General features: G+C 40.0%; 1 protein-coding gene across 2 annotated transcripts in view; it reads left to right on the forward strand.

Moving 5' to 3' along the window:
• The window catches only part of EPHA7 (EPH receptor A7), a 211,653-nt gene that overhangs the window by 175,117 nt on the left and 21,400 nt on the right, over positions 1 to 15,136 (forward strand). The window contains exons 8-10 of one of the 2 annotated variants that reach the window (XM_063124868.1): positions 3,818 to 3,926; positions 4,993 to 5,048; positions 11,674 to 11,799. In XM_063124868.1, the coding sequence (XP_062980938.1) occupies positions 3,818 to 3,926; positions 4,993 to 5,048; positions 11,674 to 11,799 (291 nt within the window). The remainder of the gene's footprint in view (positions 1 to 3,817; positions 3,927 to 4,992; positions 5,049 to 11,673; positions 11,800 to 15,136) is intronic. The other variant, XM_063124869.1, reaches the window with a different exon arrangement.

Below are 15,136 nucleotides of genomic sequence, written 5' to 3' on the forward strand. Positions count from 1 at the left end.
GACGTCTTCGGGCCGCACCCGGCCCCTTTAACAACAACAACAACAAATGGCGGACGCCGCAGGGACGCGACGTCCCTGCGTGTCGTGCGTCAGGAAGCCTGGGGGAGATGCGCTAACGGAAGCCGGCAGGTCTAGCAAAGCCCCAAGAGTTCATCTAGTCCAGCACTCTGTTCACACAGCGGCCAACCAGCTGTCGAACCAGGGACCAACAAGCAGGACATAGTACAACAGCTCCCTCCCACCCATGTTCCCCAGCAACTAATGTATATAGGCTAGGCTTTCTACCTCTGATACTGGAGGTAACACATAGCCATCCAAACTAGTAGCCATTTATAACTTTCTCGTCCAGGAATCTATCCAACTTCTTTTTAAAGCCATCCAAATTGGTGGCCATCACTACATCCTGTGGTAGTGAATTCCATAGTTCAATTATGCATTGCTTGACAACTTGGACAACAGCTGCTAGTTAAGATAGACAATACTGAACTAGATGGACCAATATTCTGAGCAGTATGACACAAACTAATCACTTATTTCTGTGTAAACATCACTAAGCATTTATAGAACTTTCCTTAGGAACAGCTGAGGCTTCCTCGAAAGTATGTACCAATTGCACCAATTGGGCTGACAAAATCATAAAACACTGCCTTAATCCTCTTCAGTTTCAGGACAGTTATTGCAATATCTAATGTAACAACGTTTTACTAGTATTGGGCAATTCTGGTAATGGTAAGAGTTGACACTGAACACAGATTTGACCTCTTCCATTATATTTGTGTTCATGTGTGAACATTGTTAATGTAGGAGCAGAAGAATCTATTTTCAAATGCAATGTACATGCCATGCAATGCAGGTTTTGCATTTGAATTGCTGATATGGGAAATAACGAAAACTGCTTTAAGCATCATGTGTGACAAAAAGCCTAAGAATGTGCAGACATCAGGACACAGAAGGACCATCTGTGGAACAGGGAAATGAATAAAGAACAGACACAGATGTTAGAAATTTAGAATTAAAATAGACCATAACTTTAATTAACAAGAATGGCATGTATTCAACAGGCTTAAAACTAAGACCTGTTGAATACATGCCATTCAACAGGTGGAGGGCAGAAATGACATTCTCTAGGGAAAGTGGCCTGGCTAGCCAGCTACATTGTTTCCCTTGCAACTATGGCTCAAGCCTGAGCTACCTACTGAGTTGGTAGTCCTCTTGTTCAACAGTGATGAACCGGTGAGCAACTGGGTGAGACAGCAACCCCTCTCTAGAACCTCTCAGCTTTGAGTATTTGTCTCTTGCTAACCTTTTTCTATGTGGACATGAATTTCCTGGATACCTTCCCAAGCCACATGGGGACTTTTTCCATGTCCACACTGGTCTATCTGCCCAAGTTGTGACATAGGGCTCATCTACATCAAGCAGGATATTCCACTATGAAAGCAGTATGAAAGTGGTATATAAAAGGCTGGAGCCACACTACTGCTTTATAGCGGTATTGAAGTGCAGTGACAACTGTTGGAGCTCATTGATACATACCACATACTGCTTTCATAACACTTTCTTAGCTTTATATTCTGTTTGGTGTAGATGTGTCATGGGCCCCAACAGTTTGTCAGTGCACTTCAGTACGACTGTAAAGCAGTAGTGTAGATCCTGCAATGCACTTCAATACCACTATAAAGCAGTAGTGTGGCTCCGGCCTTTTATATACTGCTTTCTTCGTGGAATATCCTGCTTGGTGTAGATGAGCCCATATACAACAGTTAAATATAGCTACTTCGCCTAAATTGAGCCAGATGTATGATATATCCGCTAAGAAAAGGCATCCCAGGGAAGGTAAAAAAACATACCCAACCTTCTATCAAGGTTGATAGAAAAATTTCTCCCCCAACCCTGCACAGAGTAACCAGGCAGAGGCCAGGGTGACTGAATTGCAGAGGGTGCTGGGCTGCTTGCACTGCCTGACTTGCTGAACTGGCCTTATACAAAGGGAGGAACAGGCCGTACGTAGGCCTGTTTTCCACCTCTTGCCAGAGGTCTCTCGATTTAAGAGCCATGTGGATCCATCTAGTCCAGCATTCCGTTCACACAGTGAACGATCAGCTGCTTATCAGGAATCCATAAGCAGGACACAAGTGCAGCAGCATCCTCACCACACATTTTCCCACGCAGCTGGTGTACATAGGCTTACTGCCTCTGCTACTTTTTCTACGCTCCTGGGCTATTGCAAGGTTTCAGGCCAGCTGATTCCTTAAGCATCACAAGCAAGGCCAAAATGAGTGCTTCCTTTTCACTGCAATCACCCACACTAGAAACTAATCTGTAACAACAAGATTCAATTCTTCACTGGAAATCTGCGTAAACTTTATTTATTTTTAATTATACCAATACAGTGCAAAATAACAACTTTTCTGGAAGCTTTTTATTTTAACACTCCTCTTTGTTCTCATATGAATCATGCATCATGAGTTATTTCGCCTGACGTCAGTAACACGGCTTCTGGGTCCAGAACCTTAGCTATTATATCTTAGCATAGTAAATAATGTACAGATACTGGAGATATTCAAGCATAGTTTTCATAATTTATTTATTTAACTCCATCATGTTCCAGACTTTTCAATAATGAAAAAATTCAGAGTGGAAAAGCAAAATTCTGTTTAGAATGTTTTTATATGTGGCTAACATGTGGGTTAGGAAAAAAAGGCTTACCCACATTTAGCACGTCTGTCTTCAACTTCTGTTAATACGTAATATATTTATGAACACAATATATTAATATGTACGTTATTCTAGGATTGTCTTGAGTTTATATAATCCACTGTAGCTCCTAATGGGAACAGAATGTAAGCAATAGCAAAAGTTACAATGTTAAAGGTGATAAAAAGAAATCAACATTCTTGCATGCAGAGAGAGATATTTTTTGTGACTTGAAGAATTGGGAAGTAATTAATAACTACTTTTAAAAAAGAGAAGAAAGTAAACTTATACTTTAATCCTCTGTGTCTCGCTCAGAAATAAGTCCCGTTGAGTTCAGTGGGTCTTACCTAGGATTGCCTAGGATTATTACCTAGGATTCTGACTTTTATACTGTTAGTTTTACTCTACCCTGTGCCTGTTTGGTGCATTCTCTTCCCCTCCTTATTGTTTTATTATGATTTTATTAGAATGTAAGCCAAGTCTTGCTATTTTATTGTTTTACTCTGTACAGCACCATGTACATTGATGGCGCTATATAAATAAATAATAATAATAATAATTGCAGCTTTAATGTGTACCTGTTCACCCATATAAATACTTTTACTGTTCTTGAAACCTATGCTAAGATAGCTACCTTTTTCGTGTGCCTTTAACAGTTGCAGTGGCTGGCAAAGAGCCAGTAGGCACTGTTTCCTGACATGAAAGTGCAGTGATGTGATGGCAATGTTACACATGTTGAATTTGTGTGCTTGTCATACAGTAGTTAGGCACGCAACTTTCGTCAGGATAAAGCAGCAAATCTGGTTCTTGTTTACTGATATTTAATATGTATCCTGCATTTTCAGTAAGAAAAGGTGGAACCTGTATACCAAAGGTGCGAAACTGATGGCCTTCCAAATTGTCTGGCCAACAACTCCCATCAGCCCTAGTGAGACTAGCCAGTGGTGAGGGGATCATGGGAGTTGTAGGCCAAAACATCCGGAAAGCCACACATTTCCCACCCCTGTTGTGAATATATCCAACAGTTTCTAAATGATTACAAGCTTCTGTTTAAGAATTATATGTTAAAATTGGTCTTTAACATTTCTCTAATTCTCTTTTCTTTTTTCTCTGTTGACAGCCACTGCCGTCTCCAGTGAACAGAATCCAGTAATAATCATAGCTGTGGTAGCTGTGGCAGGCACTATCATTCTGGTCTTCATGGTCTTTGGCTTTATCATCGGACGAAGGTACTGTTTTCAAGCATCAAGACAGTTTAAACCTATGGGGTGTTTTTTTACATTGAAAACCATATTATTGGCTTTTTGACTCTGAACAATGTCTGATTAAAAGCTTCTAACTTTTTATATTACATTATATTATATTTATTACATTTCTAATCCATCCAATAATTAATGTTCTTTATATAGATTACAAACAATTAAAAACCATAGAACAGTTAAGACTATAAAGTACAATAAAATATTTAAAGAATAAAATACAGAATAATATAATACAATACAAAACAACAAACTGCACAGGAATTGATAAACAGCCATAAAAATCCAGAACTAATAGCCATATTCTTCGTTTTATCGATAGTGATATTACTAAAATATGGCACGGATAGTCAGTGAACCTTATGCCAGTGGAGGCATTGCTTATTTAAACTGTTTCACGGACTCCATAATAATATTGATGAATAAGGCCGGGGTCTAAACAGTCATGTACAGTATTGTGCAAGTGCACCAGGGCTTTTCTGGTGCAGACCGTCTTTCCCCTCCTCAAGGAAGCTTCTGAGAATCCAAGGACCTCTGTATAGGCATAATATAGGTCATGGCTAGGCCAGGCCTATATCCTGGGATTGCCCCTATTCATTTAAATGACACACAAGGGATCCAGGGACGACCCCTGGATGATCCCAGGATATAGGCCTGGTTTTGCCATGGCCTTAGTGCAGGACATGCTGGAGGGGATGGGGGAAGGTCAGCACTTCCCCATGTGCACATGGAATACTTTCTTCTTGTGGATTGGAAGTAGACTAACACATAAGTAGTTGCTGAAATGCGCTGTTCTTCACCCACACAGACAAAACCCTCCTGAGAGATTCTCTTTCACCATTTGTTAATGGACTGTAACCACAGTGAATTAAAACTTACAGGGAATTTAGGCATATACCTAACATTCATTTCATATTTATAATAGTAGAGCTTTCACTATATGTTTGCGTGTTGGGGTTGGGCGTTATTTTCATTTTTAGTAAAACTGTCCTTTTTTTATTTCTTTTTTTTTGTTCTCTCTCTCTCTCTTTTGCAGGCATTGTGGCTATAGCAAAGCTGATCAAGAAGGAGATGAAGAACTTTACTTTCATTGTAAGTGTTTTGCTGTTATTTCCCCCAGGAATTTCCAGACCAATTATAATGCATTGGGACTGGCAGTAATAGAATAGAGACAATACTAAAACAACATTCTTGGAGAGGAACAACTATAATAAATTTTAAAATGCTGTGTAAACAGCAAGTGTGAAGTTAAAAACTGTAAAAGAAGTATGACCTCTTCCAAAAGGACACAGAATAAAATCAACATTGTTCACACCACAGATTTTATTGCTGTACATTTGTGTGATATATGGTTGTTTTCCAACCCCCAACCCCCATTTTCCTTTGGTTGCTTTTGAATAAGTGTTTCACAATATCCTAATGGTCCCTCATGAGATATTATGATGGATAGTTGTTGGCCCAATTGCAAGTCTCTGAGTTTGAAAGTTCCTTAGTCCTGAGGGTTCCACAGTCACCTAGGCTTAACATAATTCAGTAGAAAAAAGCCCTACCTTTCATAATTTGTTTCAGTGACTAGCCAATCTGATATTTATAAGAATATATGGTATAGGAAATCATTCAGTCACTCAATTAAAATTTTATTGAAGTCTTGCGATTTATCAATCAGATTTTTTAGTGGATAAAACCAGCATTATATTATATAAAAAGAGATATTTGTGAACATATTTAAAGAAGATAACAGAAATAATGTACATCCTGAATGTGATCCTTTGTAGTTACTCATGCATTTTCTGTATCACATTAAATGAATCTCATTCAGATATAACTGTGGACAGAACTTGTAGTTATTGAGTACATAGGGGGACACAATTACAGACATGTAACTGAAACTGAAGAGTTGTGAATGCCAATATGTGTGCAGCTATTGAAATCAGTGGGAACATTCTTACTGATGTGTACATCCTCGTATTGCACCACAGGCCAGAAATAGTTGCATACAACATCAGGCTTGCACTCCAAATGCTATGCTCAGTGAACTCAGCTATGCCAGTTCAGCAGAGGAGGCAAGGAGGATGGGCAGCCCCAATCCAGGTCCTCTTTCACCCTGAAGTTGATCACTACTCATGGTGTCAATTCTCTTTTATCTTGAATTCACCTCTATGTGCTTAATTAGGGTTCCCTCTCCCACTGTGGTCTTAGATTTTCTCAAAAAACACTCTGCATGTAAAAACCTGTTTCTGCATACAGATCCCCTTGGCTTGATTACAGTAATTGGCTCAGAAATCAGAATGTGTTATTGAATGAAGGGTCTGGTTTTCTCCAATTAAAAAAAATCCAAACTTAAATGCTGTGGACAATAATCCCGCAAGACATGCCTTAAGTGCAAACATGCCTTCGTTTCCTTTTTGCATTTTTTCTATTTTTGGTTCCAGCAGGTCCCACAGCACTTTCTGATGCTAATCTGATTCAATAAAAAAATCATTGCAAATGCCATTCACAAGGATTTCAATTTAAATCAATTCAGATCTACTCTTTAAATGTGGTTAATTAATTAACTGATCGATTAATACACATTATTCAAACAACACTTGGTAAAAACAAACACACAAAAATCTTTAAAATCCCCATTGTGCCTCCAAAGAAGAATGTGTCCACTAGTTAAAAGAAGTTCATCTAATCATTATGGGCAGTACCTAATGTTGCTGTTGCCCTCCCGCTGGTTCCGTTGCGCTTGCAGGACTCACTGCTTGCACAATAGGATATAGCACCTCCAACATTAATCATGGACACTGGTGGAAATGCTCATTTCCAGAACAGCACAGGTCAGCGGAGCGTCCTTCTGCTTTTTGCTCATTTACAGTTGCTACAGGTTGTACTGTGGGTGGCGGGTCCCGTTAGCAAAGAGACAGGCTTATAAATTACCCTGTGAGTTTAATCTAGCTTCTTTCTGGAAGCCAGAACATTCTGTGAGTGGAGTTCCACTCACAATGCTCTTACTGGCAGAAAAGGAGGAAAGCCAATCCTCATCTATTCCCCTCTCTCTCTGCAGCTTCTGGTGCCTCTCCAGAGCAGAATGCGGGAGATGGGGGATGTAGGGGACTGCAGGAGGAGGGAGGAATTGAAGAAGACCTGTGTCTCCTCCATTCCATAGTGGGAATCCTCTATTGGATCAGAAGCCCCCTATGAGCTGAAGGAGATACGGTGATTTAAGGTTTCAGCTGGAGATCCTTAGATTGCTTTGAATTTCACTACAGAGGGTCCCGTGGCTTTCTTGAGTGGCCTTTTAGGGATGTACTAGAAACCGGAGACCTGAAACGTGGGTGCACCAAAATTCACTCCCTACCCTTTGGATTGCTATTCCTTCCTTACCTGTAGTTAGTTTTACTGTTAAGTTCCTCATAATGCACTTATGACCTGGGTGTCATGAATCTAAGCTTTTCATTGTTGCTCACTGAACAAAATGACTGAATTGTCAAATGAAATGCAGTGGATCTGAGAACCTGCTTGACTGATAATACCAGTGTCAGGTTTCATACAATGCCATGTCACGATGTAACAGGAAAGCCATTCAATACACTCAAGGGAAAGTTCTCACGAAGGCTAAATACAGCCTTATCAATTTAGTGTGGCGTGCAATTGGATGCCTTCTGTCCCTTCAGTGACAGAAGGCATCCATGAGTGGAATGGGAACAATTTTTGGTGATTACCCTTCCTATCTCCCCCAGTTCGCAGCACCTAAATCTGCTCCAGAATGTTAGGAGATCTTCCAGAAGAGTTTGTGAGGTGATATTGGGGGGAGGGGCCCGCATGCAGGACAGACAACTGCAGAAAATGGTTTCTTCCCTGTTCCTTTGGCAGGTGCCTTCCACCAGCAGAGGGGAAAAACACAAATTGCACATTTAATATCAGTAGAGTATACCAGGGAATATTTCTTGCCATACAGGCAATAACAGTCTTTGCCACCATATCGTCATAGTAGTTTTAGTGGCCAGATCTATACTACTAATTTAAAGCGCTTTATAACAATTTTGACAACTGTATACGGAGTATGTTTGGGGCCCCAACAGTTGTCAAAACTGTTATAAAGTGCTTTAAATCAGTAGTGTAGATCCTGCCAAAGTCACTGGTTATCAGTATTCTGTTTTTAATCCAGTAAATTTTATTCTTGTATTAAAAACAGTATTTTTAATCATAGAAGTTTTATTCTAGTGGTTCCTCCATGTTCCTCTGTGTTAAGTCATAGCAAGAGTTTTAGGTTTGACTTTTCCTACTCTCAGAAATAAAAACAGCCTGAGTTCATTTATTTTCCCCAAGTTAGGCATGCCAGTACTTAAATCACGGGATGGAATCCATTTGGTTTCCTTCCACTGATAGAAGGCATCCATCACATTTTTTAGTGATTGCTTGCCTCCATGCAGCCTCGGCACTACCACCACTTAAAAAAAATGCCCTGGAAGACTGGGGCACGTCTAGAGCAGACCGCCGGGGTGGGGGGGGGGGGGGAGAGAATTACTGAAACGCCTGCCCTTCCCTGTTCCACTGACGGAAGCCAACCATCCTTGGAGGGAAACCACTTGGATTCTGTCCATTGCATTCAAGTATGGCTTGAAAGCATTCCTCTTTAGTCTAGCCTTGCAGAACAAATAGCAAATCGTAATGGGAATCAGGATGATCACATTATGAGTGTTGCTTGTTTTCAAAATAAAGCAATTGCAAATATCCCACTATAGAAATGGAGCTGCTCAGAGGGAGTGGGAGCCTTTATAACATGGTCTCATTTTAGTTATAGCGAGGATCTTCACATCTTTAAAATACTTTTAAGTTCTTTTAAACATTCCCTGCCGGGTAATGTCTGAGAAGGAAATGAAATTAATTGTTTTTCCTTTTACGCTTGTCTATAGGGAAAGGGAAAGTGCTAGCTGAAGAATGCCTCTCCCCAGCATGATGTATTTTTAGATGATACGTTTCAGGGAAAATGTAAATAGGTTAACAGCCTAGCCTTAATAGTCAGAAACTGAAATTGAAAATAACACTTCATTCCTTCATTGTATTCCTTTCGAGAAATCTAGTTATCCAATATCGAGGGAAGTTTAAAATCTGTCAGAAAAGATTACCTACCATGAAGCCTACCACAAAGTCTTATGATTTTTTCCTTTTTATCAGACTGTTTCCCCCCAGAACTCTTAGATAGAAAGCATAGCATTTAATTTGATATGATCATTGTTTCCAGGGAGAAATTAAACACCGTGCTATAGTCACCAGCTATTTCCAATTTTGCATCCTTTTGTTCCTGTGATGTAGAGGCAATTTTTTTATATGCTAAAAATGTTAGACTGGATTTTCACAATAACCTGAAAGAGCAACCTTTTAACTAGCTCCCAGAGCAATAGATTTAACAGAATGTCCAGTCTTCCCTTTCAATTCCCTTCAACTTTCAATAACCCCAAGTGCTACATCTTTAAAGGTATAAACACAATGGAAGAGTTTAGTCAACCAATTACAATTTACATTTTGTTTCCTCCTACCATTTTCTTTTAACAATGTATTTGAATCTGAGGCAGCACTACTTTATGTTAGTATGCCAAGAAAGCTTTGGCCTGTCAAAATGTTTTATGACAGCTTGAATAAAGTAACATCAGAGACCCATTTGAGATTCACAAGGTTACCTCCAATCCAGGCCCCTTATCACAAGCGCAAGAAGATGGCTCATTCTCCATCTGCTTGCTTGAAAGCACAATATAGAGGTTAACCTATTGTTTTCAGCTCTCTTTCCCTTCTGGTTATGGACGTAAATAAAAAATGAGCACTTATCAGCTCCAGAAGCTGAGCCATTATCATTACGATTAGCACTGAATCTATTGAAAAGTGCAGTGCAGCAAAATTAACCTCTGGGGAAGATCTGAAATAATTTCTTACAGATCCTGAGTATGCCCATTCAGCTCAGAGGACGACTTCCCATAGCAGTATTTTGAAAAACAACAGTTACTGCATTTGCAATGCATGAAATACCAGCTTAATATGTCAGATGTGACTATTCCATTAAGAGCTTACTGGAAAGTGATGGAAGCTGTGTCTCAAATCAGCTTCTTGTTTGCCCTGCGCCTTCCTGATCTGGCGGGTGTGTTGTCTGATACACAACACGCTTTGTAGTGCTGCTTCTCACATTCTATTTTTTTCCCCCAAATACAAGCATACTTACAAGTAGGTATATTGTGAATGTACATTCCCCCCCACACACTTCTCTAGATACATAAATAACAGCCCAATTTCTCATCAGACTAATGTGCATGCCTGGGAAGGACGGCAGAATTTCGTTCAGAACTTGCCAAATTCACACTTCCCAAATCAATATGAACCAGAACGCAGTTAGCCTTCAGTATTTGTACTTCTCAAAATTTAGTGAGGCAGTTCTCCAAACAACAACAAAATGCATAAAAAGATGTGTATATAAAGGGAAAGTGCATTTGCTACATTTGGGGGAAATACACATGTACACAAGTGTATATTAGTGGTTAAAAGGCACAAACCACATTATATTAATAAAATCTACTTGAAAAAAGTACATACATTAGACCAAATTAAAGTATTAGACAAAAATACATATATTAGATAAACCTGAGTACAAAAGTTTAGGGAAATGCACACAAAAGTGTCTACTATTTTTTATCCAGACTTAAAAAGAAAACGACACAATGAATTTAAAATGAGATACTGAAAGAAATTGAAATTAGCAGATTGTCCATGCCTAAACTCCACCAGTTGACAGATGGGGAAGCTTGCATAGATTCCCTACAGTATTGGTTTGCACATTTCCCTATTCACTAGTGCACTCACAGTTACATAAGATACGATTGAATTTTGTGGCTCAACAATAAAGCAAACAAAAGAGAGAAATTCCAAAGCCCAATACATGGCTATATATCTTATTTGGCTGTCAGAGACAAATACAGACTATTTGTATACATCTCCTTAATACTCCTATCATGTTTAGGGTACACAACTGTTGGTGTGTAATTTGTTGGATATTGAAGAAGTTGATAATGTACAGAAAGTCAAACAATGGTATGATTAGAAACAGTGTTTCCATTGAGGCAGGACTATGAAATAACATAAGGCAGTGATCAGCAACTGGAACATCCAGGCCGCCAAATCAGTATCACCTGTTGGCCCTCCCAGTTGCCAACCTAGGGGAAATGGAAATGTGTAGTGTGTGGTGAATATGGCAACAGAACTTATTCTGGGGAAGGAGGAAGTTGGGGCCTTTATTATTCATTCCTCATCAGACTGGTCAACCTGTTGACTAATTCCAGACCATGAAAGAAAGGGAATGTGTAAATGTATCCTGAGGAATACCAGATTGCCTTATTCAACTGGGGTGCTTTCAGATGAGTCTTCCACTATGCAATTGCCCTGTCTCACTTATGGAATTTTATGGGAGCGTCCAGACGACAACATCTTCCATTTGTAATGATCCAGGGCTTTCCCACCACTTCTTTCGTCCTTTTTCCTACCATGGAAAAACTGTTAAGGAGGAAAAGAAGAAATAGCTTCACAATGCCTTTTGATTGGTAATGCTTGGAGCCAGCCATTGAAAGCCAGCCATGGTTTGGTGGGAGCTTCACTGATCTAGGGAGTACTGTGCGTAATGAAATTCCGGGGCTGGCTGCACAATAAGTGCTTTGCTTCATCACAGTCATGCTTTCTTACATCATTACAGTTAAATTTCCAGGCACCAAAACCTACATTGACCCTGAAACCTACGAGGATCCAAATAGAGCTGTCCATCAATTCGCCAAGGAGTTAGATGCCTCCTGTATTAAAATAGAACGTGTGATTGGTGCAGGTAAGCTGGCTATGGCTTCCTTATACAATTCTTCCATTTAGTCAGGATCGAAACTCATATATCATGATGACAGGCAAATAATTATATCTCGCGCATGGAGCTTTTTGCCTGTACCAGCATGGTTAGAAGCAATGAATCTTCACTTGCTCATAAATGTAAAATAAATAAATAAGCAACCCAGTGGTCCCAAACGTGTGTGCGTGTGTATGTGTGTGTTTCCACTTAGGAAAATTAAAATGTTACTGCATTTTATAAATGCAAATATTTGTTTTCCTTCTTACATATTATTGAGAGAAGGAAGTGCATTTGAGTTTAAATCCTGAACGTGATATATTTGTGTAAATATTTCTGTTAAACGCCAATGGTGGGGTTACTTATGTGTAAGTGTAAAGGATCAACCATTGAAGTCAGGTCACGTTTGTTATAACTAGGAGTTGTTTTTATAGAGCAAGCTTTTCATAGGGACTATTCTTATGCCATTTTAACATATTTCATTGCTACAAGAAGTCCTTGTCTCGGCATTTGTGTGTGATGGTAATTGTCCTGTCATTACATTGCTTTTCTTCCTTTTTCCGCATACTTAGGCAGTGGGGTTGGTGCTCTGGAAACTTGTTTCCATTTGTTTGCATTAATAAGATACGTGACATTTTTATTACACTACTTCATGTAGTGAAATTAAGTATCCATGGGCAAGAAAAATATCAAGTACCTGTGACTCCTGGTGGAAACATTCTGTGATTTCCTGTTTTATGTTGTGCTTTTAGAGTCCTATTTTTCTTTAAATCACCCTTACAACAGTGTGACAAGTGCTGCAAATTATGCACAATAGTTCTTCATTAAAAAGAAGATTAGATTGTAAGCCTATGCGGCAGGGCCTTGCTATTTACTGTTTTACTCTGTACAGCACCATGTACATTGATGGTGCTATATAAATAAATAATAATAAGAAGAAGTGGCAATCACTATTTAAAAGCTGACGTGAAACACTTACAGATCAATCTTATGTGTGTTTACCTGGAAGTAATTTCTTGTCAATTCAATGGGGCTTATTCTGAAGTCAGTGACCTGGTTTCCACATCACCCTAAGTCACAGTGGGTTGTTCTCGTGGGGAATTGCAGGGTGACCTAGACATCTGAACCCAGATCAGTTTTTCTGTTGTGCATTGTTTTTGCAAGCAAGCCACCTTGAGAACCCATGGCGTGCAGTGGGGTTGTTTAAGGTGGCTTGTTTTCAGGGTGGCTTGTTGTGACTTCTGAACCTGGCAAGGGGATTTCATCATTGGTTGTCAAGAACGGTTAGAGAGCCGCCAGGCAAGAACAGCAAATTCCCCTGTCAGTCCTCACTATCTCGTTACTGCTGCCACCATTCTTCCTCATCCCTTCTTAATGCCCTTTGCCCCAGGATGATTTTTTAATTATTTTTTGTAGAAAACATGAAGGAAGGACCCTAGAGAGTGTCCCAATCACGTTCGCAATTCCCCCCCCCCTTTTTGCAATTTTGTGTAATTTCCCTCAGAATTTTACTGCTCTGCCTTGAAATTTACGTACTTTCCCCCTCCATTTTATTACTCTGTCATGAAATAGGAATACATTTAGCAATCCACTTCATTTGTCAGTCTTGAAATTCGCATATCTTTACACGGTCAGTGCCACTCTGTCTTGAAATTTGCATCTGATTAGTGATCCCACTCTCTGCACTGTAACCCTCATGTACATCTGACAGCTTGCAATGGAGAAGAGTGAAGGAAAGGGACAAGCAGGAACGGAACTGAAAGCAGCTGGTGGCTGCAGGGTAGAAGGAGCTTTAAGGGTGGGTGTTATTACTTCAGTAGAATGTGAAGCAGTCTTTTAGAGAGAGAGAGAAAGAGTTCTCTAGCAATGGAAGTGCCAGGTGGAAGATGAAATTGACAAGGACATCGACAAAAAGTGGATATGGCTGTGCTGGCCTCAGTGGTGGACAGGCACAGTCTTGCATTCCTGCACAAGACCCCTAATAGTTTGCAAACACATTCTCAAGTTCATAAGGGCTCAGAAACTGAAATCCCTTTGGCAATCTGATGCAGGGGCGGTGAGGTTTCGCTCGTGAAACAGTAATCCCAATGGACCAATTGCAGAAAGGGTGCTTATGTAGGGAATGGGGAAATGAGGGTTTCTGCCACAAAGGGCTCTGGGATACATGCTGGTAGGGACTAAAGGGGGAAAAAGCCACAGCAACCCACCTACCATAGCTTATTCTCAGAGTGTATAGGCTTGCAGCCTGAGCAAATATGAATGATGCACTAACACTAAATTTGATGCACTAACTCATACAGAATCCTCTTGTAACATTTATTTAACTTTGGCTATTGGGCAGCAGAGAAATGAAATAAATAAATATTGATTACATTTCTATACCACTCAATAACCGAAGCTCTCTGGCCAGTTCACAAAAATTAAAACCACAAAATACAGCACGAACTACAATATAAAGTATAATGGCTTAAAACTGCAGCATAAAAATGCAACCAAAGTAAAAACCTAGCAGCAGTGCAGAGATTTAAAATGCAATAACAAGTTTAAAACAGCAAAGATAAAAACTGAGATACTAGAAATGTTTGGGAAAATAAAAACCTCTTCACCTGGCGATCCTCTCTAGGAAGCTCATTCCATAAACGGGGTGCCACAGCAGAAAAGGCCATTTGCCTTACATCTTTTGGCAGGAGTTTATGGTCTTTCCATTGAAATTAGTGGAGTTTCTTATTGATGCCCCAGTCCTACATTTGAACGAGGATATCTGCCTACAGTGCTAGCGTACCACCATGCTGTGTGATGCTGTGCTGGAATCATATTTTAAATTCCCCATCTAGGCGTTTATGTGCAGGAGCAATTTAAAGAAAGCTCAGGGTATCACAGATATTCAGAGTCTGAACCTTTAAGCCTTGCTACGTACATTCACCAAAGGCCAGGATTATAATAGTTCACCATGCAGGTAAACTTCCGATGTGAGTTGGACTCTCCATGGAAACAGGAGACATAAAGGCCGTTCCATTGTTGTTTTGAAGGACGGTTGCTGGGAAAGTGGAGATGTGGTTCCCCGGTGGAGGGTTGGTTTTTGCCCAGCAGTTTTACAGGGGAAGTTCTTCAAAGCAGCCCACTGTACAGAGAAATGCAAACAGGTCTCTACTGCTTGAAAGGTTGCCCTTGAGAAAAGTGAGCAAATTGAGATTGCTTCAGAAATTGACCAGAAAACTTCCCAATTTGGTGTGGGGGAATGGCTTGGATCATTTCTGAGCCAATCTGACATGAGCCAGGGGGATTTGCCCCTATGTAGTCGATAGTAAACAATACCACCTTGGTA

The sequence above is a fragment of the Elgaria multicarinata genome, chromosome 4 (assembly GCF_023053635.1).
Source record: "Elgaria multicarinata webbii isolate HBS135686 ecotype San Diego chromosome 4, rElgMul1.1.pri, whole genome shotgun sequence".
In the NCBI taxonomy this organism is placed as follows: Eukaryota; Metazoa; Chordata; class Lepidosauria; order Squamata; family Anguidae; genus Elgaria; species Elgaria multicarinata.